Below are 26682 nucleotides of genomic sequence, written 5' to 3'. Positions count from 1 at the left end.
CCGAGGAGGAGGTGGGCAGCCCTGCCTGCAGGCTGTGGCCATTTGGTTCTTACCAGCCCAGTTGGGACCTGGGAAGAAGGGCCCTCCTTCCCCCAGAGTCCTGTGGGACAGTCATTCAAGTCACCCAGAGAGGCAACAGGGAAGAGGGGTGTGTGGGTTCTGTCACGAGTGAGGAGGCGTGGCCTGTCCCTTCTCCTGAGCACCATGGGGACACATGCTTGTCCTGGAATTCCAAGAGCCTCATAGAAACCATCCAGTGGGGCTGGGTGTTGATCACCCCAGAAAACCATCTATACATTTTCTTGCTTTCTCTGCCTTGGAAAGACTGAAGCATTTCCTTTTCCTCAAAAATACATTCATATGATTCAAATGCATAATTCCTGTCACGTCTGAATTTCTTCAGTATGGGAGGCTCTGCTGCCCCAAAAATCTTCCAGTGAGCTGAAGACCCATCCTCAACATAACATTCCACCTCCGAGCTGGCCTCCTGGGCCCTCTCCCCATCCCCCCGCATGTCCCCATCACTTGGCCAGGCCTTGCTCTGGGCCTTTCCCACAGAGCTGCTCTGCCCTGAATCCTTTTATCAGCTTTCTGGGACAATCAGCCAGCCAACTCCTATCCATACGTCAAAGCCCAGCTCAACAGTGACCTCTCCTCTGCTCCCATGGTATTTCTCACTTTGTTCTATATTCTCTCTCACTATGGCCCCTTGAGGAAGATCGTGAGCTCTCTGTGGCGTCTGATAACGGGTTAACGTCTGATTCTCCCAAGTGCTTTCATACTGCTTGGCCCATCCTAGTTGTTCCAGACTGTCTGGTGGATGAAATTAAATCATGGAGGAAGGAATGGTAGACTCCACGGTATCCCATTAGGACCGCCATCTAGACGCTCTGGTCACGACTTGGCGAGAAGGCTGCGTCGTTACTGCCTGATGTTCACAGGCCCCGTAGGAAGAGAAGGTGGGTATTAAGTGTCCTGGTAAAAGCTACGTAACTTTATAGGAGAGGAAGTGTGATAAGAATGAAAAACTAGTCGAGAGGACACCATCCAGGACCCCACTCTGGTGTGAAACTGTCCACCTCCAGATCGTGGGAAACACCTTAGCCAGACACACCCCTAGACCCAGAAGCGAGGTGAGAGGGCCGCACAAACAGGAGTTCGGATTTCGCCAAGTACGAGGAAGGGTCCTTGCTAAGTGTGTCCGGAGATAACAAGATCGTTCGAGCAAGCAGAGTGCGTGGAGGGGAAATCCAGATCCTCCTGTAACTTAAGTTTTGTACAAACAGGTAAACTAATCCCCCATCTCTCTCTGTAAAAGGTTCCACTCATCTCCTTTCCCAGCGACACCTAATCTGAAAGTTTCCTTCGTTTCCGGTGCTGTAAAACTAAAGAATACTTTTAAGTGTCCCCCCTTGGCCCCGACACAAAGAGGGGGAAATGCATGTTTAAAAAAAGAAAAAAGCGATTGGCTTTGTTTGCAGCTCAAGGCTGCCAATGTTTCTTCGTGGCCCTGCTGTTACTTCTCAGGATCCCGTGCAGGGCGAGCAGTCAGCCTGGTGTGATGATAACACGCATGCGGACCACAGGGGCGACCCTGGACCAGGCAGGGTGCAAAACAGCTTTGCCCCTTTATCCAGCATCATCAGACATCCTGCTCCGTATAAACAGCACAGTGATGAGCGCTTACTTTTGAAAAGAGACGTAATAATCTTCTTGGAAAGCTGAACCAGCAATTAGCCTGCTGGAAACCCAGCTAAAGAAGCTTGTAGCAAGACCCAGCTTGAAATCCTCACCCATCATCCCAGGAGCAAAGGGGGTGCAGACACAATACATTTGAGATGATGTCCCAGTGGCACAAGTATGGAATCTAACTCCCAATAAGAAGGGGTGGCTGGGACTTCCCTGGTGGTCCAGTGGTTAAGACTCTGCGCTTCCACTGCAGGGGACGAGGATTCAATCCCTAGTCCGGGAACTGAGATTCCACATGCCGAGCGGCCAAAAAAAAAAGAAGGGGCAGCCTGTTCCAAGGGGTAAAGGTGGACAGACAGAGCCCAGGGTCAGGGGTCAAACTCTTGAACTGCAAGTGACCTTGGAGACCTGTTCTGATAACGCGCCCCACACCGGCATTCGACAAACACCCCTCCTCAGGTTATCAGTTGGCACTGAATGAAAAGAGGATTCTGTACTCCGGGGAAACGCTAGGTTCAATATAATTAAACAGATTTGGGGGTTTTTCTTTGGTTACAGTACTTATCAGGGCCTTTACTGTGCTAACATGGAACCATTTTTTCTACATCACCTATTAACCTTTCAGAACTTTCTTTCACTGAAGAAACTTGAGGCAGTGCTTCTCAAAGTGTGATCTGTGGACCACCTGCCAAGGGTCCTCGAGGAGATAAAGATAAGGCCTGAGAGTACGTGTTTAAAGCTATTATAAGTCCTTTGACGTGGCTACGAAATCCAAGGCCCTGATCAAGGAACTCACTGGGCAGGGGATAGATCAGTATGGGTGTTGACACCAAAGAGATAAAGTGACTTGCTCGAGGTCACAGAGTGTCCGTAGCAAGGAGCTGACCCTAAGGGTTGCCGACAAGAGGCCACAAGGAAGGAGAGTCTGTTAAAGAACTAAAAAAAATTTTAAATGGGAGAAGCATCCATTAAAAATCATTGATGATGGTGGTTCTGATTCTAACCGGCACCCAGCCAACAGACCTCCGCACATCCTCTCCCAGGATCCCTACAGAGGTGTAAAACGAAAACTAAGTAGAAAAAAGGCTAATGCCAGCATCGGATGAGAATGTCCATGAGGAAATTCAAACCTGAAACAGCACATACCTGAAGGAAGGGGGGACAGGTTGTAGCTCCCCACTGTCTGGCATTGAGCTGGACCAGGCAGGTGACAAATGAGCGAAGCAGGCCAAGTGTGAGACAATAAGGAACAGTGGAAACTGTGTCCAAGGAAGAGAAGATGCCTCCGGTCACAGACACAGCTGTTCTCCAGCTCCAGCCAGCTGCTGCCATGAGAAAGGCGGGCCTAGAACTGTCAGATCCCTTATCAAAAAAAGAAAATCGGGGTGGCGGGTGGGTGGCAGGGAGGAGGGATAGTTAGGGAGTTTGGGATTCACAGGTACACCCTGTTATATTTAAAATCCAAGGACCTACTATAGACCACAGGGAACTCTGTTCAATACTCTGTAATAACTTAAATGGGAAAAGAATTTTTAAAAAGAATAGATACACGTATATAACTGAATCACTTTGCCGTATGCCTGAAACTAACACAACATTGTTAATCAACTATACTCCAATACAAAACACAAATTAAGAAAAACCCAGAAAATCTGATTTGTACGTGAAATCTGCAAATCTGTCAATATTGGCAATGAATTTGCATGTTTTTAACACACTAAAAATATTCAGTCAAGGATTTCATTTATATTAAGTCCAACAACAGGCAAACCAATCCGTGGTGGTAAAAGGTAGGACAGTGGTTATCCTTGGGACAGGGACGGTATTTGGAAGGGATCTTAGGCGTGGCTCTGGGGACTCTGGAACGCCTGTTACATGGGGATGCATGCTGTGAAACTTCATCAGGGTGCACGCTTCTGATTGGTACACTTTTTTATAGGCATGTGAATAAAATTTTACTAAAAAAAAATATATATAGGCCAGATATATAGGTAAAATAATATGATGTCTGTATTTTCTTCAAATAATATAGAAAAGACAGAATACAGCAGTTCCTGGAAATGATGGAGGGAAGTCTTGGGCAAAGTAGAAATTAAGGCCACACGGACAGGTGATTGAACCAGTGGAAGTCCTACAGATGCTGCGATTTCTCTGGAGTTTCCCCCTGTGTGTGGAGAGACATGTTAACCGATGCCTGAAGTTAGAGGACATCATTCATAAGGACCAGAGCACACGGGGCTCCTGGCATGGGTCAGGGCTGGTGACCAGCAGGGCTGGCGAGCTATAAGGTCCGAGTTCTGGGCGAGGGTACGAACTCAGTGGGCCAGGGCTGCTCTGGGATAAGACCTTCTCCTGCAAGCTGCTGTGGACACTACCAAAGTGGGTGTCTGCACAGCGGGGGGAGAGGGTGTTTAGGGTGTCAGATGACACAGCAGATGAAGAGACCATACGAAGTGAGTGGAGAGGGTTTCGGTATCATCTTGAGAACTGAGAATCTGAGTGCCCTGCTCACGGCGGGGCGGCTTCCAGGGACAGGTGAGAGGAGAGATGGGCTGGCAGACGAGGAGATGGAGGGAGCTGAGGTCAGAAAAGGGGCATCAAATATACAGATCTCATCGCACGAGGAAGGGCTCCAGGCATGATGCCAGAGCCCCGGGTCGGTGCAGGGGTGACGGGCATGAAAACTACCAGCCTCAATGCAGACATCCTTGCAACAGAGACGGGGCAGAGACTGAGTGTAAGTTGGGACAGAAAAAGAGAGAAAAAAATATAATCTTGGGGATATTTTATATGGAAAAGTCTGTGTTTGAGGGGAGGAAAGAAACAACAAAAGACATGGCTTAAACTGGTCCGGAAGGAACATCTTGTCACATTTCAGCCACGGAGAGAAGCTCCATGTTGTAGAGTTTGAAGGGCCCTCAGGGAGGCACTGGGTTCAGGACGCTAAGCCATCTACAGATACAGCTGTATGACCTTGGCCATCTCTGTGAGGTCCCCCTTCCTCCTCTGCAGAATGTGGAAAATCACACAGGAAGTAGCACTGCTAAGATGAAATGCACGCTGGCCACTGGCCTGCACACAACAGGCCTCAATCGCTAACGCGGAGCTCTCTTTTTTCCTATTACATCACCTAGTGACTGACACTCCCTCTCCTTCCTTCTTCTCCTTAGCTCTCTCTGGAAGGTTCCCGGAAAATAAAATACAAAATCACATTTCTTAATTTTGACTATTGAATATTTTATCACACGTACTCTCATCTCCTTAAAATGGTTTTTAGATGTAATCGTGGTTCAGGAGGACTAATGGTTATTTTTAGCCAATGCCGAGCTTGCTTTGAGACCTCCTTGAAGCCTGTATAGTTCACCGACTAACGGGGCACCTCAAGGACAAGTTCACATCTCTTGAACCTCCTTGGGACCTCAAGTGCTGCCCGGGAGAGCCCTTGCTAAAAGTAAATGCTCAAACAGGGCATTTTTAGGGCAATGATACTTTCTGTATGACACTATAATGATGGATACGTGTTCATTATATATTCGTCAAAAGCCATAAAATGTGTAACATCAAGCGTGAACCCTGATGTAAACTATGGATTTTGGACGACAGTGATGAGCAGTGCAGGTTCATCAATGGGTTCATCAAAAAGGTTCATCAGGTTCATCAAAAAGACAAAAACAAGTGTGTGGCTCTGGGGCTTTAGGTTGAGAGCAGGGAAGCCGTATCTGTGAGAAGCAGGACGTATATGGGAACTCTGTCTTTTCAATTTTGCTGTGAATCTAAAAGTGCTCTAAAAAAATAAACTCTATATATTTTTAAAAGCTAAGTGCTCAACAAATCCTTGCTGGAATAGGTTAAAAAAAAAAAAGGTCAACACGACTTATAAGAATGACTTCGACTACAGAAAGAGACTTCAAATGGTCGCCTTTCCCTTCCTCCATCAAGTATTTCAAATCAATGGCAAAGCGATGAGACCTCTCTACCTTGCTCTCCCACCCTCTACCACACACATTTGGACATCTATCTGTAAAAGCTCTTCGGTGGGACAGGATGTTTATTTCTTTGTGTACCTGTGTTAACTGGCAGCACCAACATATACTGTCTGGAGGCTGGAACCGTCAGATGGAGGGCATCAGGGACCCAAGGACCAGCACACGTGAGAGGAATGGTTGGGCTGAGCCGGGACGGGTTTCCAGCCAGAGGGGAGGATGGGGAGGGAGACGCCTTCCCGCTGGGGGGTAGGGCAGGCACCGGGAGTGATCTGGAGGTTACTGTTCTCTAATTGTTGGCTGGGTGTGTCTTCTCCTCCAGGGAGACTACTTTAATGAACATGTGGACCAAATCCTGCATTTCTTCAACATCTCCTGCAGCAATAAGCAATATCTTAAGTGAGCTTCCTGCCCTTTTAAGACAGGTCATCTCCTGCACCTCCGAAAAAACTTCCGGAGGGCAAGGCTCCTCATCCAAATACACAGCAGAATTCTCAACGCCACCCTGTAAAGCCCACCCCGAGAAGAGGCATTTTCGAGCTGGGATTCTGCCTGGACAGCACTAGGGGAGGGTCAGCTGGTCAGTGCCCCCTCCCCCAAGCTGGGGGAGCAGAAAGGCGGCTTCCAGGTTGCCCGGGGAGCCATGCGTTACCACTCTGGGTAGGGGCAGAGGGAAGGAGGGCGGGCGCCCCGGGAGTGCATGTCTTCGAGGACCCTAGGGGAGCAGCGGGGATGGGCTGCGGAGGGACGCGCCCCTGGTCTCAGTCGAGCGGAGATTCAGGAATCGGAAGGGGGCTGAGAATTATTTGCTTTTCCTTTCCCTCCTCTCCGATCCGTCGGACTCTCCCACTTTTTCTCTTCATCCCGTCACTTAACGGGTCACATTATGGGAATTAACTTATTTTTGGTTATCTACTGAATTTGCTGAATCGCATTTTAAGTACCCTTTATAGAAGTGGGTGAATTGAGGATTATATATTTCTTTCCCCAAAAGAGAAAAAGGTTAGGAGGGGGGCTAAGGGGCGGAGGGGGAGAAAGAAAAGAAACGTGCCCGTTGAAAACCGACCCCACCCTCTTCCGCGCCCAAACTATGGCCCTAAAAAGACAAAGCTTCCAAGTCCGGCTCTGAAGAATTCATTCATTCAGACCCACGTCCGACGCCACGGTTGCAGGGACGGGAGAGTCTGACTCCGTCCTCACTGCTCCACCCAACAGAGGCAAACGTTCAGAGAAGAGACACAGAGATCAGCAGATAAGCCGGCCTTGGAGAGCGTTTCAGCATCCGCTCGCCTCCCCGACAGGATGCGCAGCAGCTGGGAAGCCGGGCCTGGCCCCGGCGGGGCGCGCCCCTCTGCCCGCCCCCTCTGGGCGGGGCCATCGTGCAGACGGGCTGCCATTGGTCTCCTGACAGCTGCTAGGGCCAATCAGCGCGGGGCCGGGACCGCCGGCATCACCCTCTGCGAGCGCGGGATGCTAGGCCCAGCTGCGCCCAACAGGTGAGGCGGGAGCGCCGGGCTCGGCTGGTCACGTGGTCGCGGCTGGCGACCCGCGGAGCGGAGGGGCAGCCAGGCCGCTGGCTCCGCCCCCGACACGAGGCGGCACTGCCATCTGCCTCCTCGGACCAGATGCGGGGGTCCCACGCGACCCAGGGGCCGTGCTGACTGGTCCCCGAGGCATGCCCGCCGCGGAGCACGTCCCGCGCCCTCGGCTGCGCGTCGCCCACCCTTACAGAGCCGGGAGTCCGCGCGGACGCCCCTCTGGCTGCCAGAGAGCAGACACGTGGCCCGTCGCGCCTGCTGGGCCATGTTGGACACTTCTGTCACCAGTGCCTCCCTCCTGCCCCCATTCATTAAATCGAGTGTGCGTGAAAAATCTGCTTCTTCTACTTCTCTTCCCACTATGTACGTGCGGTTTTTTTTTCACTCTCCATTTGTTGCCCCAAGCTTCGTATTGCCCAGAACCATCTTTCAGCATTTTGTGGGTTTCTAAGTAAGTGTAACCCTGTTAAGTATTGTAGGGCAAAGATCCGGGGAAAAAACAGGGATTCTGAATCATATGCCCCCAAGTTGCTTGCTGAACGCACATGGAATCATTCACAATCTAGTCAAAGGGGTTTAAAAGTGACCCCTTGGCACAAAACAGTCTAGCTTGGGCTGAAACGCAATTTACAAAACCAGAGTCTTATTTTAACACATTTGCTATAGGTACTTAGGGACAAAAATATTTTATGCCAAGAGTTTATCTGTTCTGTAACAAATGTATCAATTTAAAGTCACAGTGAATACGTATGTGTATGCACACATACATACTTTTAAAATGCAGGTAGAAAATATGAATGCCTTGCTGGCAGTACTCTTTATACCAGCTCCCTCTCCCCAGATCTGGACTCGTAATTTTTAAAAGCAGCTCTCTTTGGGAGGCAACAAACTGCATTCCAACTTTGCTATTTTAAAATGCTTCATCCATGACAAAATGAAGCACATTTTCTTAATGCCCCAGTAACTTAGGCTATTTTTAATATTTTTCAAGTCACAGACGTATATTTAAAGGAATACTTTCAGATATAATATAAAGGAAACCAATGTCACCCTTATCTATGTACAGAGAAAATTAATCGGGGATATTATTAGCACTAGCAGTATTTTCACACAGTCTCTTGGCTGGAATGAAAAGTATTTATTATCATATTAGTAGGCTAGTAATTGCTCCTCGCATCCTAAACTTTTCCCCAAATCTAAAATCAGAAAGGAACATATGCTAATACCAGTTTTATTTGATGTTAGTTTTATTTAGGTATAGTTTGAGAGGAACAGGAGAGCTCTAACAAGGTAATCTTTTAAATATATATTTTTCTAATGTTTCATGCTCTACTCCTGAATAGTTTTCAAAGATATCAGTATCTTATTTCTTTTCGGTCATGGTAAATGTTTTCACATTTGAGGTAGGTAGCATATTGTACTCATTACCCTTGAAAATATGCCACATACTTGGGGAATTCATTTTGCTGGGATTCCTGACTATCCCGACAGCCTAGCACTGAAATTTCCCTTACTGTCTGAAATCACTGACTGTTAAAAGAGAGAGGTAGCACCCTATCTGGAAACTAAGTCTATTCACAGCAAAGGAAGCGCTCATTATGCTGTGCCTTTAGAGTGGACTTTTTGTGTTTCTGTCAATCAACTTAATTTCCATGTTCATAGAATTGAGAGCATAAAGTATTGAAAAACTACTGACATAGAAAGCGGTGAGCAGGCAGCCTTGGTCACGTATTTCAGTCCTGAAGCTTTAAATAAACGCCACTTCCCTGATTCATAACAATAACCGACTGGTGAATCTTTTTTTTTTTTTTAAATTCCTGGTGTGCTTTTAATTCTAAATAATTTTAGTGATTCAAAGGCTTATCTTATATAATCAGAAAATCTTACGTTCTACAATGTTTTCAACCAAAAGGTACATCAGCATAGATATTTGAAATGAGGTTTTTGGGACATATTGATTTTTCAAACTATCTCAAAGCTTTTCTTCAGACAAAAAATAAACACACCAAACCAGAAAAAAACAGAAGCTGTGACAGCTCACTTTAAAATGGCAAGTAATGCAACTTTAGCTGGGAAAAATATCCTTTATAAATATTAGTCTATATTAAATTGTAAATTTTCAATAATCAGGCTCCATTAAAAAAGAAAAATCTAGTTTAGTAGCTTAGTCAAATTGCAGTATTTTATTTTGATATAGATATTTTTAAGACATGGGCTGCAACCTGATTTTTAGAGACCTGTTCAATAATAGCATATCATCTGGAAGATAAGTGTAATTTAATTCATGCACTTCAGCGTTTTATTCACCTAAAACAAATAGGTTGCTATTTAATATTGACTATTTTATTAACTCAGAGCATCTGGGAAAACACTTATGATTAGGTTAATTTATGTTATATTTTCCCCTCAACTTGTAAAAGATTAATCAACCATTTTATGGTCTAATTTAGGTGCCTAATTGAAAACAGAGTCCAACACATGCTACACTGTCTTGCTAATAAATCTTGACAGCTTTGTAACATGATGGTTTGTATTTCAAATTGTTGCATATAAATGTAGATTTTTGATCTTCACCCAGCAGCCTGAAGTGAGCTGCATACTTGATTTAAACTCCTGGACTGAAAAAATGCAATTACTTCAAAAAGGATTATCCCCAATCAGATCTTATCTTAAATTTCCCTTAGGGAAGACTGAAACAGTCTTTGCCACCGAGTTTTTAGAAATAGAGTAGGAAAAGAGGGGAGAAATTAGTTTTCTCAGCATTTGTTAAATTTAAAATGTAGGGAAAGTTCTCTTTTGAGACAGAGATTTCTAAAGTCACTGGGTTTCAGATTCTAATTCTAAAGAGCTCTATCCAAGTGTTAGTTGTAATTTTTGTAATTGTCTTCTGGTTAATAAATACAAGTTTTCAGTCTTGATTTGAAGCACTGTACTTTTTAAAATGAATAAATTCATTCCAAGAGCTTTTGGAACATCTCATTTAACCCTGTATTCTCCCATGTCTCCCAGCCTTAAAAAGGACACATAGAAGAGAATAAATTTCCTCTCGGTGGGGACCCTTGCCATGTTTTCTCAGCCTTTATACTTGAGGATATTTTTGTCATTTTAATGACTCCATTGATTCTCACTGTCCTGTGCAGGCAGAGAAAGGAAACTGCCACGGTGATGTAATTATCCTCACTCTGGTTATAAACTAACTTTGGATGCCCTCACTATCCTGTTCTGGAGCTGGTCTTCTTTTAAAGTAAATGACAAAGTGAGCAACCTTCACTGAGGTCACTGGAGGTGCAATAGAAAACTCAAAAAAAAAAAAACCCAAAAAACCCAAAAAACAAAGAAACCCCAACAACTCAGTTTTGAATTCATCATTTATGACCAACATCACGTTCTGTCATTTAAGCAAGGGAGCATGGCCCAGAGTGACCTCTGGGGCAGGATTGCCTGGGTTGGTGTATCAGCTTTGCCACTTTCTAGCTGTGAGATCCTGGGCCAGTAGCTTAACCTCTCTGGGCCTGTGCTTCTTCATCTGTAAAAGTACCTACTTCACAGGATGGTAATGAGGATTAAATCTGCTAATCCTGTAAAACTTGAAACAGTGCCTGGCACATAGAGAAAACACTCAGTAAGTGTTAGCTACCAAGATGATTAAACCACACACACACACACACACACACAGAGCACCTTTTTTTCATGTGGCCACAGCATTAAAGTGTCAGCTTAGTTTGTACAACCAAAAATGGAAAGGAGAGTCAAAGTGGGAAAGGAGTTTCTGCCACTGTAAAGTCTAAGGAATATTTCTATATAAAAAAATAGTAATTCCACAATATTTGGCTAAAGTAAATCTCAAACTGAGGTCATTAAATTTGTGAAAATCTACCAAACTTAAGCCAAATCAAAAAGAGAAACTTATTAAAGAATGTATATACTTCATTTTAGACCATTCAGAGTTTAAATCAATGTTGAATGCCTAAATGTACCGGGTGGGTGTTTCTCCATCTTGGTATGTGTGAGGTTCTCCTGAACCTGTTTGTCCGTTTCTCAGACACCATCACCCCCTGCAACAGAAGGTAAGGGCCAATTTAAACGGAAGTCCTCATAAGCCACTCCGTGGGGTCCTCGTAAGTACCTGCTCAGTTTGGGAGGCCTGATTCAAAAGTGAGCTGGACGATGAACTGGAAAAGTAAACCCGGAAGAGTTTTCGTCCCAGACTAAAACAAACTCGGGTTCCAGGGCTGATGGACCGTCTGATTTTTGCAGCGGGGGAAGGCAGCGGCAAACCGCCCACCCTCTGGCCAGTGGCGGGTCAGCTCCGCGTGGCCACCACGATAGGCTCCATCCCACCGCGATCCGTCTCTTTGGGGCTGATGGCGTCTAGTTCTGCCACGTGGAAGGAACTACAATCAACTGGGGAGACTTCAAGCAAATCCGCCCAGGCCCTGGGTTACTGGTTAGGCCCGGAGCCGGGCTGTGTATCAGTCGATGAAATTTACTAATCACTCGTTCAGACATAGGCAAGATCTCATTCTCCAGCCGACGACGACGCTGACCCTCGGATTCAACCATCCGTGCCCGTAGTTGTTTAACGCCTTCAAGATGTCTCTCCTGTCTCCTATTTTCTAGCGTCGAGGACTTGCTTTAACTACTTGTTTCTGAACTGCAACTCTGGCTAATTACTATTTATACTCTTCTCCAATCTGCTGCCTGATTGCACAGATGAAGCCGAGCAGCGCACCTCTGGCGAGCAGCTGGCCCCGCGGACTGAACTCGGGGGGGGGGGGGGGAGGAGGGCGAAGGGTGCTCCCTAGACACCGGATTTTAGGAAAAGCCTTCTGGGTCAGGCTTCTTCTCCGGTGTGTCTGTTTTTCAAGTTAAAACGGCCGCCTTCAAAATAATTAAGTCCACACATTTGCCCAGACATCCAGAATATTGTAAATTATTTTAAAAGTTGTAATTAAGCAGATGGCATTGAAAAGATTCTTTTATTCTTTTTTCCTTAAAACAAAAAGAAAAACAAAAAACCACTAACCCTGCGGCCACGCCCGGCGCGGCTGGAGCAGCCCGGGATCGCAGCTCTGCGGGCGAGCCGCTGCGTCTGCAGTTCGCTCCTCCATCCGCGCGCTCCGCGGGGTCACCGCCGCGGGCCCTGGGCCTCCGGGCCCAGACAGTCCGGATCATCAGGGTAGGGAGGCGGCTCGGGAGGAGGATGCACTTCCCGCTCCCCGCGGCCCGGCCAAGCCCCAGCGCCCCCCAAGCCCAGCCGCCTCGCGGGCCGCGATGCGAGCGGCCCCGGGCGCCGGTCCCGCCCGCCCGAAGCTCCCGGGCTGCGCTCCCCGCTGCAGGCGCGCCGCCAGCCTTTCCAGGGCGACTTCGTTCTTTATTCTGCGTTGTTGAGTCGATCAGAAGGAACGTGGCAGGTGGAGGGCGGCCGCCTAAGAGACTGCGCGAATCTGCCTGTGGTGACTTCCACTGCCCAACCCAGGTGCTTCTAGAACCGCCCGACATTAAGTAGTCAGTTCTTTTCCTGCCAGTTCCTCCCAGGCCGGCCCCCACTACGTCTGATCTCAGAAAATCCCCGGCTGCCTCCGGCCTCCGGTGGGTTCTACCTGGACGGGCGCTAGTTACAGCCTGACGTCCCGGCCCCCGGCATCGCCATCCGAGGAGGAGGATTGGTGGTGGCAGAAATGACAACAATACGATCGATGACAATAGCTGGCAATTAGAGAGGCCCCCATCTGCCAGCCAGGCAGGCACCTGACCCGCGCGTCGGAGAACCGGGCCGCCCATTGCACAGGTGAGAGCAGTGAGGCCCGCGCGACAAGCCAGCTGCCAGGGCCCGGACGTGGACCCAGGCTCGGGCTCCAGAGCTCGAATTCGCAACAACCGGTGTCGAGGGCCCGGGGACAGTGGGAAGGGTGACTGTCACAGCTGGCTAAACCTCGAGACTTGGGCAACTCCTGACAATAATAAAAACATTAGGACAAAAGGGAGGGGGAGGGCGAGGCTGGGAAGAGAGCGGTTTTAATCAGCTCGGTCAGCCCCCTTTTATCCTCCAAGCTCTCCCGGTCCCCAAAGAGGGGCTGCGGGCAGGGAATGGGGTTTGGTTCGACTCTCCCCTTTTGTTTTCCGAAGTCTCCACCCTCTTGGAGGCTAACTGGGCCTGGAGGGGTGCCGGGGGCTAGAGGAAGTCACGTTTGCGGGGCTCGGAGATGGTGACCGGGGAGAAGGGGTGGGGGCCGGTGGCCTGGCCCCTGGTTGGCGACAGGATTTCCCAAGGCCCGAGTCTGGACCGCGGGCCCACCCGCGCCTCACCGGAAACTCGAGCGACCCCACAGCTCACCCCAAAGACTGCGGGAAGCCTTGAGCAGGGGTAGTGATTATGACCCCGAGGGGCCGTTGTCCCTTTGGAACCGAACCCACAACCCGACCGAAGAACCGACTTTACAGAAGCCCCGACCTCTGGGCAACCCGCATTTCTCAATCAATGGGCCCCGAATATTCTTTGCACCCTTTAGTGTCAAGGGCCCGCGGAGACACGCCTCCCTGCCCTGGCTCTCTCAGCACCCCGGCCTGGGAGGCGGAAACGGGAGGGCCGAGCCCCAGGCGCCGCTAAGCCTTCAAAGCCGCGCGCCTCCGGACGGCTGCAGTGCGCGCCTTTGCCCGACAGGGACCAGCACCGCTCCACGCGCCACGCGCCCGCTGGCTCACCCTCCGGAGCCCAGGCTGCCCGGCCGCAAGCCGGTCTGACCCACTTTGGAAGGTGAACAGACTCCCCTTGGCCTCCGCAGGACGGCGTTGCTCTCACCCCATCCCCATCTGGGCAGCATAAGCTGCTCTAGAAGTTGGTCTGGGGCGCAGACGGCGACCGGCGGGGCGCAGACCGTCCCGGATCCGAGAGGAAAAATAAAATGCGAGCGACGCTGGCTGGATTCGTCTGGGCCGCGGCCACAGTTAGAGGGTCGCGCGCTCCCCTGAACACCGTCGCAGTCACTGCCCTCCTTCTTTTAGGAGAGATCGCCCGATTAATCTTTGGGCACCGTGGGCCGCTGAGCCCCCAGAGCTCCTCGAGAAGTTTCTCCGGACTGTGGTGAGAGCGGAGCCCAGCGCACCCCGTACGTACCGCGCTGCGGGCCAGCACCGCGCGGTCGTTGCTCGGCCCCTCCCGGACCCCGGTGGTCCGAAGCTGTACCCTTGTCACTTCCACCAGCACATGCCACGTCTCCCTCCTCTGCCCGTCGGGATCGCGGCTGGCGCCCCAGGCCCCAGCCCTGGCCCTGCCGGGGAAACTCACCGGTACCAGGCGAGGCCCTTGTCGTAGCTGCGGTCGAAGAAGTGGGGCTCGGCGCCCACGGCGCGCACGTCGGGGTGCACGCGCAGGAACTCGAGCAGCGCCCGCGTGCCGCCCTTCTTCACGCCGATGATGATGGCCTGCGGCAGCTGCTTGCTGCCCGACCCGCTGAAGAAGCTAGAGATGGGGCTGGGGGAGTCCGGCGCCTCGGGACTCTGCTCTTCCTGGCTCGCGGCGCCCTCGGCCGTCTCCCCGCCAGGAGCCAACTGGGTGGCTGGCGCCGCCGGGAACGGCAGCCTCGAGGGAGGTCCGTCGCGATCTGAGGCCAGGGCCGGCGGCGCGAGGGCGGCGCGGGACCCCGAGCCCAGCAGCAGCAACCCGGGCGCGGCGGCGCACGAGCCGGAGCACGAGTACAGGAACATGTAGAGCCAGACGCAGAGCATGGCGAAGAGCAGCGCGAGCTTCCTTCTCACCGGTGGCGGGGGCGGCGGCGGCTGCGGCAGAAGCCGGCCGGGGACATCGAGGCAGGATCGGCTGCCGCTCAGGCGCTGCCCCATGCGCTGCCCGCGGGCGCGGCGAGGGGCATGGCTCAGCACATGGCGCGGGTCCCGCCGGAGCCGTGAGCGCGGAGAGAGTACCCTGTACGCCGAGTGGTTCGGCTTATTGCCCCCGCGCGCCCGCGGCCGCCGCTGCTGCTGCTGCTCTTCCCCAGGTGGCGGCGGCAGCTGTAGCGGCGGCGGCTTTTGACATGCTGCCCGGAGGAGCCGCAACTGGAACGAAAGTCGGGTGGCGGCAACTGCTGGTCGGGGGCTGCGACGCCGCGCTCGGGGCCAGCAGAGCGCCTCACTCGCGCGCCCGGGCCCCTCCAAACGGTGCGCGCTGCACGGCCGCTCGCCGGGGCTGCCTTCCCGCGGTCCTGCGAACCGAGCCTTGACTGCTGCCCCGGCGCTTCCCCGCGGAGGCTGCGAAGTAGAACTGCGCAGGAAGAGAGCCGGGGACCCAGGCAGAGTGGGCGGGCCCGGCCACCGGGAGTGACGGGTCGCTCCACCTACCAGAAACACGGAGCACCATGCAAATCCAGCCGCTCCGCTGAGGGTTCGACAGCCAACCGGCTCACGGAACGTGGGGGTGTGGAAAGGGTTCGGAGCAGTGGAGAGCAGTCGGGGGTTGCTATTGGCTGAGACAAGGGGCGGGCTCCGAGGGGCGGAGCCAGGCGGCTGGTGACAGGAGCAGCTGGAAGGAAGGATGCTGGAGAGATCTAGCGCTGCGCCCCGGCTCCCGCGCGCACTTCCGCACTTGCTCCCCAGGAGCCAGCCTTGGCTGCAGTTGTCCCTGTGTGGGGACGCGAGTCCCCATCCAGATGTTTCGCGGGCGGGATCGTGGTGTGTGCGTGTGTTAGAAATAGGGAGGGCGGTGGAGGAGCGAGAGTCAGGCCGGAGATGCCCGCCCACCCCACGCCGGGATTCGGAGGGGGGGACCCTTCCGGGACTGGCACCGGTTTAGGAAGTTTAAGTGGAAATCGATGTCAAACTTTTTTTTTTTTTTTTTTTTTTTTTTTTGCGGTACGCGGGCCTCTCACTGTTGTGGCCTCTCCCGTTGCGGAGCACAGGCTCCGGACGCGCAGGCTCAGCGGTCATGGCTCACGGGCCCAGCCGCTCCGCGGCATGTGGGATCTTCCCGGACCGGGGCACGAATCCGTGTCCCCTGCATCGGCAGGCGGACTCTCAACCACTGCGCCACCAGGGAAGCCCTAAGTCTTTCCTTCTTATTCTTTGCCAGGAGTTGATCTCTCTCCAGCTGCCGGTTAACTGGGGTCGGTGTAAACCATCCTCAGGAAAAATTCTTTCCTCGCTTCCGAAAGTGCTGAGGAAAGAAAAGTCTCGAGAAAGAAGGGAGAAATTAACAAGGAGTTAAAGGCTGGGGGAAATTTTTTCTGGTCAAAAAGTGAGTGTGAAAGTCACGTGTAGAAAGTTTTGTCCGGATATGAGGGTGTTGAGGACGTTAGGTGAAGAAAATGTTCTCCCTTCCCATGAATAAATATCAAAGCGAACATTCGCCTTCATTTAGGAGACGGTTCGGTTTGCTGACCTGTTACACGAATTATTAGGTGGTGTTTTTTTTTTTTACCATCGATGTTTTTTTCTAAGTCAAACGTCAACTCGGAGCAAATCGATCCCCGAGTTGCACCTCAAGTCCACTCCAAGCCTGTCTCCCGGGTTTTCCTCCGCAAAGTGACCCTCCCGGTCGGGGCGGTGACCGAACTCTGCTGCATTCTTGCCCCGCGTTCCGGTTGGAAGCTCGGGTGCTCCAGTCACCCCGGTGGCACTCAGGAAGTTCTGGATGCCGGCGACCCGGAGGGGCCAGCGGACCTCCCACGCCTGGCCCCGCGCGGTTCCGGGACAGAACGTTCCTTCCGATCCCGACCCCCGCGCGGCCCCCGGCTGAGCGCTGCCCCCGCTACCTTCCCGGTCTGCGCGGGCGGCGGAACCACCAAGCCCCGGGCACCCTGCTGCGCTGTCCCCTCGCTGTCCCCTCTCGAGGTAGTGTCCCGAGTCCCGCAGTCCCGCCCCGGGCCCGGCTCCCCTCCGTCGGGAGCACACAGAGGAAGCCCGTAGGCCGTGAGCATCTCTGACCGAGAGAGAGGGCGGCGACCCGGGAGGGTTTGGGTGACCCTGCGGCCCCCCACCGGGCCCCCGCGCCCAGCTGTGCTCTGCGCGACCCCCTGGTAACTCTCAAGCCCAAGACATCTTCTTATAGAATGGCTGAGGGGAAAATAATTTAGGAGGAGGATTTCCTCCTCCTTTTATATTCGCAGGGAAATCTTCTTTCCAGTCCTCTTTTCCCCTCTCCTTCTTCGGAAGTGATTTATCTACCGTTAGTTTTTTAATTACATTAACTTATTATAAGTTTATTTTAAACTTCTAAAACATGAGAATATATTTCTGAGCGTTAGCTTAGACGGACTTTTTTTTTTTTTTTAAGCGACAGGGAAAATGTTAGTGTCTCCGAAGGATTTCTTCAAATTCACATTATCTCGGGGGGAAATGAAGTCCCTCCTATCCTGAGGCGGCTTAGAGTTTGTGGACTTCTGTGGATTTGGGGGGAGGGGATAGTGGTTTATGATTTGTGCGTGTTCAGGCGAATTGTAGCTCCCACATGGCTAACTTCAGGCCTGGTTGGGTGTGAATGCCATGGTTTAAATTTTTTTGTTTTTTTGATAATCCTAACAAAAATGGTCCCTGTCCTGCGGGTTAGCAAAGTCCAGTGTAAAAGAAAAAAGAGTGAGCGAGTCCGCCGGCTATATTTAGGACTTCTTTTTCCGGGAGTGAAAGGAAGGAGAGAGAGGCAGCAAAGGCATGGGCATTGGAAATTGCCCGGAGAGTTCCGCGGAGCCCAGCGCTCTCCAGGCCAAGTCGCCGCCGAGGCCACCCGAGCGCGTTCGGCCCCGACCGCCCAGCAATCGGCAGCGCGCAGAGCTGGGCTCCGCGGCCTCATGCGCACTGTGATCCGGGACTGAGCAGCGCCAGGCGGACCGTTACGTGGGGCGGGGCGGGGCGGGTGGAGCGGACCTGCACAGTGACCCCGCGCTCTGACCCTTCCGCCCACTCGCCTGGTCCGCTCGCTGCGCTCTGGAGCCCAGAGACGCGCCCCGAAATCTCCAGGCGTGGGGGCCGCTGCAGGTTCTGCGGAGGCGCAACCCGAGGCCAGCCTGTGCGGAGTTGGTGGCGAGGCTGACCGTGAACCCAGCTGGAGCCTCTGCCCCCAATCATGGCTCAGCAGTCAGGGGTGCCCCAGGCCCGGGCCTGGCCGTCAGCACAACGCGGCCACCCAGACCCGGAGAAAGGGCTCCCCTGGATAAACTTATTCAGAAGTTTTGCCCTCGAGAAACCTGCAGAGGAGCGAATTGAATTTGAGCACAACTGTAGGGTTTATGTTTTCTTTCGGTTGGCTTGTTGCGCTTACCTAATGGGGTGCTCGCCTCGGGCCTCGGTCGGGCTAACGTGGCAGGCAGCCCCTCTCCCTCAGAAACGCACAGGCCGCCTCAGGGGCCACCTCCTGTCCCTCTTCCCCCAGGTCCTGCTGCCCACGACCCCCGTCGGGTCACTCTCTGGCCCTAAGTTCCCCGCCTGTAGAGTAGGATACTTGACCGGAAAGATGCCCACGATCTCTTACGCCTGAAGGTTCTCTGGTTCTGGGCTCGAGCCTCCGCCGCTCCGCCCACCGACCGTCCAGCTCCCCCGGGGGTCGGCCCCCCAGCTGCCCGCCGCAAGGGTCGCACTTCCTGGGCTGCCTGAGCTGTTGGCCCGGAGCCCGGTTCCCGTCACCGAAACCCGTGTCCCCCCACCACGACTCCGCAGCGAGGCGGGCCCCGGGTTGGCGACTGCAGGCTCGCTCCGCCCTGTGCCCCACTGCGCCCAGATGCCCGCCCGCAGGGGTCGCTCCGACGGCTGCGGCGGTGGGGAGAGGGTCGCGGCGCCCCAGAGCTCAGAGGAGGGAACCTGTCCCCGGCGCGCCCCGGACCCGCCCTCTCCTTGCGGGGAGCTGCCGGCCAGAGGCGGGCCTTTGCCCGGGCCCGCAGCTCAGGCTGGCCAGGCAGACGCGGGATCTGACACCGCGTGGCCTGAGGGCTCCGCCGAGAGGAAACCCTTTCCCAGGCTGCGCTCCAACTGCACCTCGGGGACCGTGTGCCCACCGGGCTTAGTTGGACACATCGCCTCGCGACGTCGCAGGCGCGTGGCCGTCTAAGAGGAGCCCTCTGCACATCACAGAAGAGGGATGATGGCTCTTGTCTTATGGATAAAAGAAGTTTGGTGCCCAGATTGCTTTGGTGGCTGGTGTCCAGAGGAGTCAAGGTCGTGTGCTGATTCCGGCTCCCTGGCCCTCGTGGCCCCCTGCTCTGGGCCCACAGCTTCCCTGGCCCTCGGCCAAGGGGCAGGGCGTGGTGGGGAGACTGCAGAACAGGTATTTATGCCCCAGGATCCCTCTCCGCTGGGTCATCAGAGGCTGGTGGCTTCCTGTCCGGCAAGACACAGCTCCTGCTGGGAAGTCCTCCCACACAGCCTTGCTGTCACCAGGTTCTGGAATGGCTGTCCGCCTGGCCTCTGCGGGCCTAGGGGGGTGACGACACCTCCCCTTTCCAGCGTCAAGGCACATGCCCTCCCTGTGTTCTCCCCTCCAGCATCTTTTAAGTAGCTGCCACATTACCCAGCGGGAGTGTGCCCTGTCTTTCCTGCCAGGACTCTGACTTTGGTACTCCAGGGCTGCATTACTTTCTCTCATCTGGTTCCCAACCACTTACCGGCTGTGTGACTTTGAATAAGTTCCACACCTCTTCTGAGCCTGAGCTCCTCTCCTACAGAAGCCTTCAGCCCCCTCTTCCTCGCCTAAGCTCTCCTGGCCGTGGAAATGCAAGGCCAATCCTGCCTTCAACCTTCTGGGCCTGAGCTGCTGAGTTGCGGGAAGAGATGGTGCCTTAGGGATGGTTGGTCCTGCTTCAACTTCCCCGCCACAGCCTTCCACGGGCACATAAGGGCGCAACTCTCCTAAATGTCCCCAGGAGGCCCACTTCCCCAGCTCCTGAGACAGCGTTTCTTACCTTTGATCCCTCTAGCATTTCTCAAAGCCTCTTTGAGAACGTAGATGCTGACGGGGATTGTCTACACCTTCCTACCACCAGACATCCATGCACATCAGCACTCACCCAACTCCTTCCTACCCCTCCTTCTTCCCTCTCGTTGCAGTGGAAGAAGCTGCGGCCAGCCTGACACACAGTGACCCCCAGTACTGCTCTGGACCTCAGCCCTTCTCCCCTCCCATCTCCTTGTCCCTGACACCAGTCTCTGTGGTGTGGACACGGATGCCAGCCAGACCCCGTTAGTGAAGGACGCGTTGCCCCAGCTGCGGGAGTGCTGTCAGCACACGGCCTCCGGCTGTCAGCACCTCCAGACTGAGGGCCGGAAGTCACGCCCCTTTCCAGGAGGGCCCCATCCAATGACGGAGCAGGGAGAAAAGGCCTGGTCGTCCCAGCAGGCTCCCGGCATCTCTGAGGGCTTCCTGCCCAGTTGGCAGAGGATGAGGGGCCCGTGTCACAGCTGGGATCGGCCCCTGCCCAAGCCTTCCCCCTCCTCTTCCTTCTACAGGTGTTGGTCCCAAGGGCATCGCCCAGGAACCCGACCTGACCTGTGTCCCTCCCTCCCTATGGTATGGTTCAAATCAGTATCCAAACACACTCCTATATATGTATATACACAGTGTGCATATATATATATTTTGTTTGTTTGTTTTTTGCTCCTTTTCAGAGCCAAACACACGTGCAGGTCCTACTTTCTCACCTCTTATTTCCTCTTTATAATGCCAGTTATTCCTTTCTAAAAATATTTATTTATTCGGTTGCATCAGGTCTTAGTTGCGGCATGTGAACTCTTAGTTGTGGCATGCATGTGGGATCTAGTTACTTGACCAGGGATGGAACCTGGGCCCCCTGCATTGGGAACATGGAGTCTTACCCACTGGACCACCAGAGAAGTCCCATCTTTTTTTTTTTAAACAATGAACAGCTTATGCATACACTGAAAAATCTGTAAGAAATACAGAGTAGAGTATGACTCTCTAACCCAGATCCTCAAGTTTCTCTCTCCAAAGGCAACCACTGTTGCTAAACATTTTATGCAAATACAAGTAAACGAGTATATATTACGGTGTCTTTTTTTTTTCAAATGGGAGCATTAAGTAAATAGTAATGCCATGATATGGGTGATCATTCCATGTCAGTGTGTGTGTGTGTGTGTGTGTGTGTGTGAATTTTTAAAAATGCTAACTATAGATAACTTCCATTTGAAAATGAAGGCATTATTGAAGTAATAAATGTCTCTTTACCCCTGGGAGTACAGTTTCCTAAAAGATTCTGCTAAAGTTAAGAAGAAAATAAAATAACTTTCTAAACTACATGTCTTACTTCTAGACAGTATTTATTGACTCCTTGCTTTGAGAAATAATTAACACACTTATATTTGCTTTCACCCTTTCTAAGTTAAAAAAAAATTAACTAGTGTATACTTTATTTCATGTTGTCAAGAAGAACAGACATCAGAGGGCTCACACACTCCCCCTTTCCTCCTTCCCACCCCCACTCCCACCAAGTGAGGACATGGCAGCAGGTGGCCGTCTGCAAGGCAGGGAGAGAATCTTCACCAGCCACTGAATCGCCCGTCATCTTGATCTTGGACTTCCCGGCCTGTTCCAGAACTCTCACAGTGCCAGGATGGTGAGAAAACAATGTCTGTCGTTGAAGCCAACCAGCGTATAGGATTTTGTCACGGCAGCTCGAGCTGACGAAGACACCCTGCTTCCCCCGGAAGTCAAATCCAGTGGACATGCTTCTGTCTGAATTTTCCACGAGGTCTAAGCAGCGTTAGATTGGGGTGACCATTGGGTCCTCCTTGACACTGCTCACAAGCCACCAGCGTTTCCCCAACACGCGTATCAAACCCTCACCCTTTACCGCAGCTTACAAACCCCACCTGCTGCAGCTCTGCCGACCTTCCCAGCTCACCTTGTTCTACACTCCAATGACCATGACAGCCCAGCCACAGGCCTTTATCAACTTCTTCAATATCCCAAGTCCCCCCTCCCATGCCCATCACGTGCCCTTTGCGCACGCCGATTCCTCTCCTTATACTGGCTCTTTCCCTCCTTTTTGCATGACTGGGCTCCTACTAATCCTTAGTTTTCGGTTTAAATATCACACCTTCAGAGCCCTTGTCTGATCATTTTATCAAAAGTAGGTCTTCTTCGAGCCCAGCTCCACTTTGTTTCTTCCCAGCACTTTCAGTAATTTATAACTGTTGTCGTTATTTTGTTTGTTCATTCACTGTATCACTGTACACCCCACCGCCCTTGGCTAGGAACATACTTGCTTTGTTTATCACTGAACACCTGGCATAGGGCCCTGGGTAGGCTTTCAATGTGTATTTGTTGAATAAATGAATTAGTCTGTAAGGACTGAATTAAAATGCATATAAGGTGTCTAATAACGTGCCTGACACATTGTGCAAGTTTGGCAACGATTAAATTCCACCTCAATGAGAATGAGGTTGTTTCTACAAAGGTGCTAGGTGTTATTGGTGAAAATTTCAGCAAATTCCCATTGTTTTGGGAAGAAAAAATAGATACACTTTATGGAACCCTTGGAGCAGTGGTTCTCAAAGTGTGGTCCTTGGACCAGCAGCAGTAGCAGCACCTGGGAATTCGTTAGGAAAGAAACCCGAAACTCTGGGGGCGGGGCCCAGTAGTCTGTTGTAACAAGACTCCTCCAGTAGCTTCTGATGTGTGCCTCAGTTTGAGAACCATTGCCTTAGGGTATTTTTTTTGGTTTTGTTCTCTTTTTATTTTGAATTGTGGTAAAAATGCATAACGTAAGCTTTACATCTTAACCATTTCTTAATGTACAGTTCAGTAGTGTTAGCTACATTGACACTGCCATGCAGCCGATCTCCTGAAATCGTTTCATCCTGCAAAACCAAAACTCTGCTCCCATTAAATAATGACTCCCTCTTCCCCCTCCCCGGCCCCTGGCAACCACCATTCTACTTTGTCTTTCTGTGAATTTGACTACTGTAGGTACCTATTTAAGCAGAATCATACAGTATTTGACCTTTGGTGTCTGGCTTATTTAACTCAGATTATGTCTTCAAGGGTCATCCATGTTGTACCATGTGTCAGAATTTCTTTCCTTTTTAAGGATGGATAATATTCCATTGTATAAACCACATTTTGTTTATCTGTTTATCCATCAATGGACAGTGGAGTTGCTTCCACCTTTGGGCTATGATGAATGATGCTGCTACGAGCAAGGGTGTACCCGTATTTCTTCAAGACCCTCCTATCAATTTTTCTGGATATCTACCCAGAAGAGGAATTCCTGGATCCTACGGTAATTCTCTTGTTTCACTTTTTGAGGAACCGCCACGCCGTGTTCCATGGCAGCTACTCCATTTTACATTCCTACCAGCAGGGCACAAGAGTTCCACTTTTTCCACACCCTTGTCAACACTTGTTATTTTATTTTTTCTGATAGCGGCCATCCTAATGGGTGAGCTCACTGTGTTTTTTTCTTTTTAATTTGCATTTCTCTAATAATTAGCGTGCTTTAGAGTACTTTTACACGTTTCTAGGATAACCTTTTTGTAGTTTATAGGCCCTGTTTATAGGATGGCAGAGTACCTGCCGCAACACAGATGGGGAATTTTCAGTCACTTCAACGTTTAATATTAAACGTAGAACCCAAATCCAGATTCCTTATCAATGCCCTTAAAATCCTGACCTATCTGTATTTTTCAGCCATCAAAACAGGACCTTTTTTTTTTTTTTGTCCCACTTCTACCATCACAGCCGTAAAGGCTGACAAATACGCATCAGGTCTGTACTGAAGCCCACCTTCACAGACTGCTCCTTCCTTCAGGCAGAGACAGCATGGGGCTGCCCTGGGGGCGCAGTGGTTGAGAGTCCGCCTGCCGATGCAGGGGACACGGGTTCGTGCCCCGGTCCGGGAGGATCCCACATGCCGCGGAGCGGCTGGGCCCGTGAGCCATGGCCGCTGAGCCTGCGCGTCCGGAGCCTGTGCTCCGCAAGGGGAGAGGCCACGACAGTGAGAGGCCCGCGTACCGCAAAAAAAAAAAAAAAAGAGAGAGAGAGAGACAGCATGTCTAGAAAATGGTAGAAACCGCACCCAGGAGTGCAAATGTCCTATAGTCAATTGCTCAGGGGATTGAAAGCGCTTTTGAAGTAGCAGGTGGCAGCCTGAGAGCCTTTGAACCAGATCCTCCTTACTTATTGGCTAGAGAGGAATCCTGTTTTAATTGAAGAGAAAATCTTCAGAGGTATCTGAGGGCACCAGTGCTTCTTATAACTTATCTCCCAAAGGTCTGTGTACAGCTCTCAGGTATTTCAAACCGGTCCCTCTTCAAGTGGCGGGAAGTAACTGAGTACAGTGTCGTGTGGACTCTAATGTCACACCCACTTCACTATGGACGCTTTCTCCTCTTCCATTTCCGACCCTTCTTTTCCACTTTCCACCTTCTCCCTCTGGAGATCACCTCCATAACCTATTCCTCATCTCCGATTCCCAACAGTCCACAAAGAGGCTGAAGTAACAGATAAGTGAGTTTCCCGTTGTCATAAACGCCACCGGCCATTTCCCTGGCTTTGCTAAGTGCATTACTGGAAAAACTGGCCTTAGGAGGAAGATGGGTTTCCTGTTGACTTCCATTAGCGAGCGCTTGATGAATTTCTTAACTTTGAGCCTTTGGGAAACCCGTTTGAAATAGGAACGCCTGGTACTTTTTGTGAAGTATGAGTATAAAATAGTGATGCTGACTTCCACTGGCCACCCATGACAATTAGTTATGACATTGAAGGTGGGCTTTGTCTCCATAGCGGTCTGCCCACCTCTCAAAATTCCAGGGGCCAGTATCAGACTTTCAATCCCGTATCCATCTGAAAGGTGCAACAGCACAAAGGTGAATCTACCTAAAAAATGAGGTTGGTTTTTAAAACCCAGAGCTGCCTCTTACTTGGTTTCCCTAAGACTGTGTCCCGAGGAGGTTACCAGTATGCTGAAAGTAACACACCGTTCTGGAGTAAAAGCTCTTTGTGGAAATTGTTTGACCATCAGTTCAATGAGTGTTTAACCTGCAGGCTCTGCTCTGCCCACCTTGATTAACTGCGCTCACCGACACTGATTTCTACCTGTCACTCTTCCACTCGAAGACTTTCCGTGGTTCTTGGTTGTGTGCACCTCACTCAACTCTGATTTCATCTGGACAAGGCTGTCTGGTTCTGTCACCTGCCATCCTAGGGCTCTTTGAAAAGTTACTAATGTCTCTGTGCCTCAGTTTCCATCTGTAAAATGGGTTGGTAATGCTGTCAGGGCTGAGAGCAATGCCAGACCCGTGCTGGCATTAAAGGGATGCTAGCTCTCCTCATCACATGTAAATAAATGACTGTCACAGCCCTCTCCCTTGCCCCACTGCTCTCCTCTGTCCTGTAGCTCATGATGGCCCATGATTCTCAGATGAAGAAGAGGAGAGGGGGCACCTTCCGAACCTCTGGGGCTGAAAACACACTCAGATGCACTCTCCCACCCTCCACCCCCACGGGCATTCCCTCATGAGAATCACGTGAACCCCTCCTGTTCAGATACCCGTCCTGAAACTTGGCCGATAGTTTAGACCAAGCCTGGCCAGGTTAGAAAGGACTGAGAGGCTGAGTGAACAGGAAAGCAGCAGACGCCGCTCTGGGCTAGTGGGTCGCTGTTGCCAGATTTCCCGATTTTTCCCAGCAAAGCTAGAAAACTGGATCTTTATGTGAAATTGCCTGCATTTTATATGTGAGGAGATTTAAAAAGTTACATGTTTGAAATAAAATTTAAGAACAGCCTTGGGGGTCATTAATATCTGAGCCAAACACAGGTAGTTCAGACGGAGGAAATCCAACTGCCAACCTCTGACCTTTACAAACCCCTGTTCCTTCCAGAGAGCTCCTGAGAGCAAGAGGACTTCTGACTCTTGTTTACAGACGCGAGCATTGATTTTCAGCAAAGCGAAGGTCATCTAAACCGCAGCAAAAGGGGCCAGACAGAGCTTGATCCCCACTGCCTCCCTCCCCACCACGCAAGAGCCTCCCAATCCAGCCGCCTTTGGGGAGACGCCCAGACCGCCTGCGCATGGCTCATGTTCCCCTATTTATACACATCACCATTCATACACCAACTCTCCCACTTCGTGTAAACCCTCCTCCAACCCTGCCCTGGCGCCAGGCACCGTCCCAGACTGATAGTCGGTGGCCAACGAATTCTTGCTGCTCAAAGTAATTAAAGTAATTAAGCACGTTGGGTTACTGCATTAGAGTAATAGCTTACTTAATGGCCACTTAAATACTCTGTAATGTCAGTCTGTGGTCTGCTTTGGAGCCCCTAGATTATAAAGTAAGTGAGTTTCTGGATTTTTCACTAGCTCAAAGCCTTCGCTGATTCACATCTATTCATGCATTTATTTGTCCTTTCTTGAGCTACCCCTGTGGCTAGGCCCTGTGCTAGTAACAGTAATGCAGTCCATGCCTTCATACAGCTCACAATCTCCAGGACCATCCTGATAGCTTTAAGTGTAGATATTATAAAGGTATCTATTCA

General features: G+C 51.3%; 1 protein-coding gene across 1 annotated transcript in view; it reads right to left on the bottom strand.

The window, feature by feature from the left end:
* Positions 1-15404, bottom strand: part of LOC309976030 (heparan sulfate glucosamine 3-O-sulfotransferase 3B1) — a 38251-nt gene extending 22847 nt beyond the window's left edge. Inside the window, exon 1 of the mRNA XM_082861473.1 lies at positions 14499-15404. Coding sequence (XP_082717599.1) covers positions 14499-15052 — 554 coding nt within the window. The 5' untranslated portion in view covers positions 15053-15404. The remainder of the gene's footprint in view (positions 1-14498) is intronic.
* Positions 15405-26682: the final 11278 nt, after the last annotated feature.

The sequence above is a fragment of the Leucopleurus acutus genome, assembly GCF_964270905.1.
Source record: "Leucopleurus acutus genome assembly, chromosome: 19".
Lineage (NCBI taxonomy): Eukaryota > Metazoa > Chordata > Mammalia > Artiodactyla > Delphinidae > Leucopleurus > Leucopleurus acutus.
Note: the sequence above shows the minus strand (reverse complement) of the source record. Positions and strands in the feature narration are given on the sequence as shown.